At 52.9% G+C, this 3,436-nt stretch overlaps 1 protein-coding gene across 1 annotated transcript in view; it reads right to left on the reverse strand.

The window, feature by feature from the left end:
- Positions 1-1,100: 1,100 nt before the first annotated feature.
- LOC124689889 (F-box/kelch-repeat protein At1g55270-like) overlaps positions 1,101-3,436 on the reverse strand; it is a 10,803-nt gene continuing 8,467 nt past the window's right edge. The window contains exon 2 of the mRNA XM_047223347.1: positions 1,101-2,494. Coding sequence (XP_047079303.1) covers positions 1,232-2,494 — 1,263 coding nt within the window. The 3' untranslated portion in view covers positions 1,101-1,231. The remainder of the gene's footprint in view (positions 2,495-3,436) is intronic.

Raw genomic sequence — 3,436 nt, forward strand, 5'->3', positions numbered from 1 at the left:
CATTTGTTATAAAAACAAGACTGGCATATCATAAAAAAAGGGCAGTGCTAGAAATCCTCCGGAGGCTCCAAACTTTCCAGCCTCCTGCTTGCATGCGTGACACGTGTCCACTTTCACCTGAAATTTAGATTTTGCTTCGTCGCAGCAAAAAACCTCCCGCTTTTGCTTCATTGAAGCAAAAAACGGTTCGACTAAAGAGACTAAAAAGTAAGAGTGCTGCGACTCACTCAGATATTGTTTCTTCGCAGCAAAAAAAGTCCCACTTTTGCTTCATTGAAGCAAAAAACGGTTCATGTAAATACAAAAAAGAAAAAGACATGTCGGACAGAGCAGGCCGGAGACTCGCCAGAGATTCATCGGAGACCTCGTCGGTAGGGAATGTTGCGACCGACAACGGTGGTGCTGCAAGCCAGGGACGGTGGTGCTACAAGCCGGTGCGACAGCACTACCATCTGGTGGAGGCGGTGCTTCAAGGAGTGGGCATCGATGCTACGATTGTACAATATTGTTGCTTCAATTGTTCCCCTATTCTGTGACTTTAGTAGAAAAGTTTTGCTACAAGGTCTCCGGCGATGTTCTCCGACGAGGTCGTGTTTTTAGTACAAATGCTGCAATGCTATAATAGTATTGCTACAATTGTTCTGTCATAATGCTACTTTAGTACAAATGTTTTGCTACGACGTCTCCGGCAACGGTGCTCCGGCGAGGTCTCCGGTGAAGTACGGTGCTCCGGCGAGGTCTCCGGGTGAAGTACGGTGCTCCGGCGAGGTCTCCGGTGAAGTACGGTGCTCCGGCGAAGTCTCCGGCGAGGTCCACAACAGAATGGTATTTGTGTTTTTTGTTTTATGTTGAACCGTTTTTTGCTTCAATGAAGCAAAAGCGGGACTTTTTTGCTTCAATGAAGCAAAAGTGGGATTTAAAGCAAAACTGCAGGGAGAACTCGATCTAACGACTCAGAATGATTGGATCCAACGGTGGGAAATCCGGAGGCTGGGAGGTTTGTAGCCTCCGGAGGATATAGAGCATTTTCCATAAAAAAAACCCGGATAGCTTGAGCCACGGCCTTCATAAAAAACCCGGATAGAAGCAATTTCTCTCCGTTCTAAAATAGGTGCGAAAACTCTATTCTCATGAAACACATCTGTCATACGATTACTGAACATTGAACTGTACATCGATGATTCGTTCAAATTAAATGTCCGCATATGTAATGCGTCGATAATATTTCTTGCTAGGCCTCGAGGACTTGGCAATGGAGAACACGGTTCTTAGCGCGGCCGCGGCCGGCGACGCTGGAAAGGAGGTTCGTGACGAAGCTCTTGGTATGTCCCTTGCTGGCGAGGGTCTGCCACCGTTGGTTTTCCGCCCCGACGGCGAAGTCGACAACTGACACACTCATGTCGTTCCGAACGACGCAGAGCTTGCCGCGAAGCGCGACCATGGCGGCCGCCTCGAGAGCGTGTGAGCTGCCCATGTGGCGCCTGCTGTCGGCGCAGCCGCACCACGCGTCCGTGGCTTCGTCATAGGACCTGATCCGGCAACCGTCCTTGCAGTCGGCGGCGTAGAGCCGGCCGTCGAGGCATGCGCTGGGGCCCCTCCAGCCGGCGACCATGCCGTCGAGCGCGGCCACCGTCGACCACGCGTCGGTCTCCGGCGTGTACACCTGGCTCAGCACCTGGCGGTCCGCGCCGAGCCCCTTGACGTACCACCTCCCGCCGTGCACCGCGCTGACGAACGGCACCAGCGCGGCAGCCATGCTGGACACGAACGCCCACCGGTTCTTGGCCGGGTCGAACACCTCGACGGACCTGAGGCCGCCGCCGCCGCTCTCCCCACCGGCGACGTACAGGCGGTTCCCCATCACGCAGGCGCCGAAGCAATGGCGCCGGCGCAGCATGTCCGGCGCGCGGTGCCACCGGTTGCTCCGGGCGCTGTAGAACACCATCCGTCGCATGGCGCCCCTGCGCGGGTCCCTGCCGCCGAGCAGGTACAGGTGGCAGCCGCCGAGCACGGCGCAGCCGAATCCTGTGGCGTCCGCATACTCGCCGGGCACGGGCGGGAGCGCGCGCCATGCCCTCCCGCCGCCGCGCGCCGCCGCCGTCGGGTCGAGCACGTCCCACGAGACGCGCCCGTCGCCGTCGCACTTGAAGGCGTAGAGCCACGGCTCGGCGAGGCCGTGCCTCCCGCGGAGCGCGTAGAAGTAGTTGCCGGCGAGGAGGCGGAACCACCTCCTGCACACCAGCCTGAGCTTCCAGTGGTCGGCTCGTGGCACCCGGATGAGGCACGCGATGGCGAGGTCGTCGGGAAGCCCTGGGAGCAGCGGCCATTGTTGCCCGCGTCGGCGGTCACCCCGCGTCGGTCTCTTGTCGTTCAGTGGGTGGATGGAAGCTGTTATGCTCGATTGCACGCAGAGTCTGGATCTCGGGACGTGGCTGCCGGCGCCGGGGACGACGACCCCTCTCTCTGCTCTGCACAAGCATGACGAGCTATCCACCTATCGAGTAAGATGACAGGAATTAGTTTGAGGTAGCTGAACAAATTGTGAGGGACATGGCAAAGACAGAACCAACAGCAATGCCACACTTCAAAATCTCAATTTTTGGTTAAAGGCCAATTCTGATGGCTCTTTTATCACTGAAACTCGGTCTCGTTCTACTGGAGTTGTAATCCGAGACCACAACGGTAAAGCGATTATTGCTGCAGGCAAAATCCCCCCCCTGTGCGGAAGTTCGGTTGAAGCTAAAGCTATGGCCTTACTTCATGCTGTCCATTTGGCAAATTCTAGGACTAGCGACAAGATTATCTTTGAATTGGAATGTGCCACTGTCGTCAAAGATATGCTTTTGGGAAATGACTCACTGTCCCACTTAAGAAGTATTTGCGGTGACTGTTCCTCCATGCTCAAGAACTTTTCAGTTTGGAATTGTTTTTATGCTAATAGAGCTCAAAACATCGCGGCGCATGAATGTGCAAGCTCGGTGCGAAAAATAGGTGTCGACTGTGTCTGGATTAGTTCTTTCCCAGAGACAATGTAACTAAAGCCATGGCTTTAGATTGTAATCGTACATCTGTTATATGAAATAAAGCTCTTTTAGTCTTCAAAAAAAAAACTCAATTTTTCTCAACGTGTGTTCACATCGATGGCATTAACTTGCGTAACTTGTAATGTACACATGATCAATGATTTAATAAATTCAATCATTTATTTTTGGTGTTACTCGCCAGGGATTTGGTTAACTAGTGAAATACCGCGGTTTCGATGGTAACTGGGAATCCCAGTTTTCCTTTGAATTCAATTTGGGTATTTAGTTAAATCTAAACCATTTGCATTTCTCCCCCAATGCCTCCCTGCTCTCGAACTCATGTGTTTCGAACTTCCGATTTCTCTTCCTCCCGAATCAGATTTCAAATGTTTAAACATTACAGAGTAGGGAAA

Source organism: Lolium rigidum, chromosome 2, assembly GCF_022539505.1.
Source record: "Lolium rigidum isolate FL_2022 chromosome 2, APGP_CSIRO_Lrig_0.1, whole genome shotgun sequence".
NCBI classification, from domain to species: Eukaryota; Viridiplantae; Streptophyta; class Magnoliopsida; order Poales; family Poaceae; genus Lolium; species Lolium rigidum.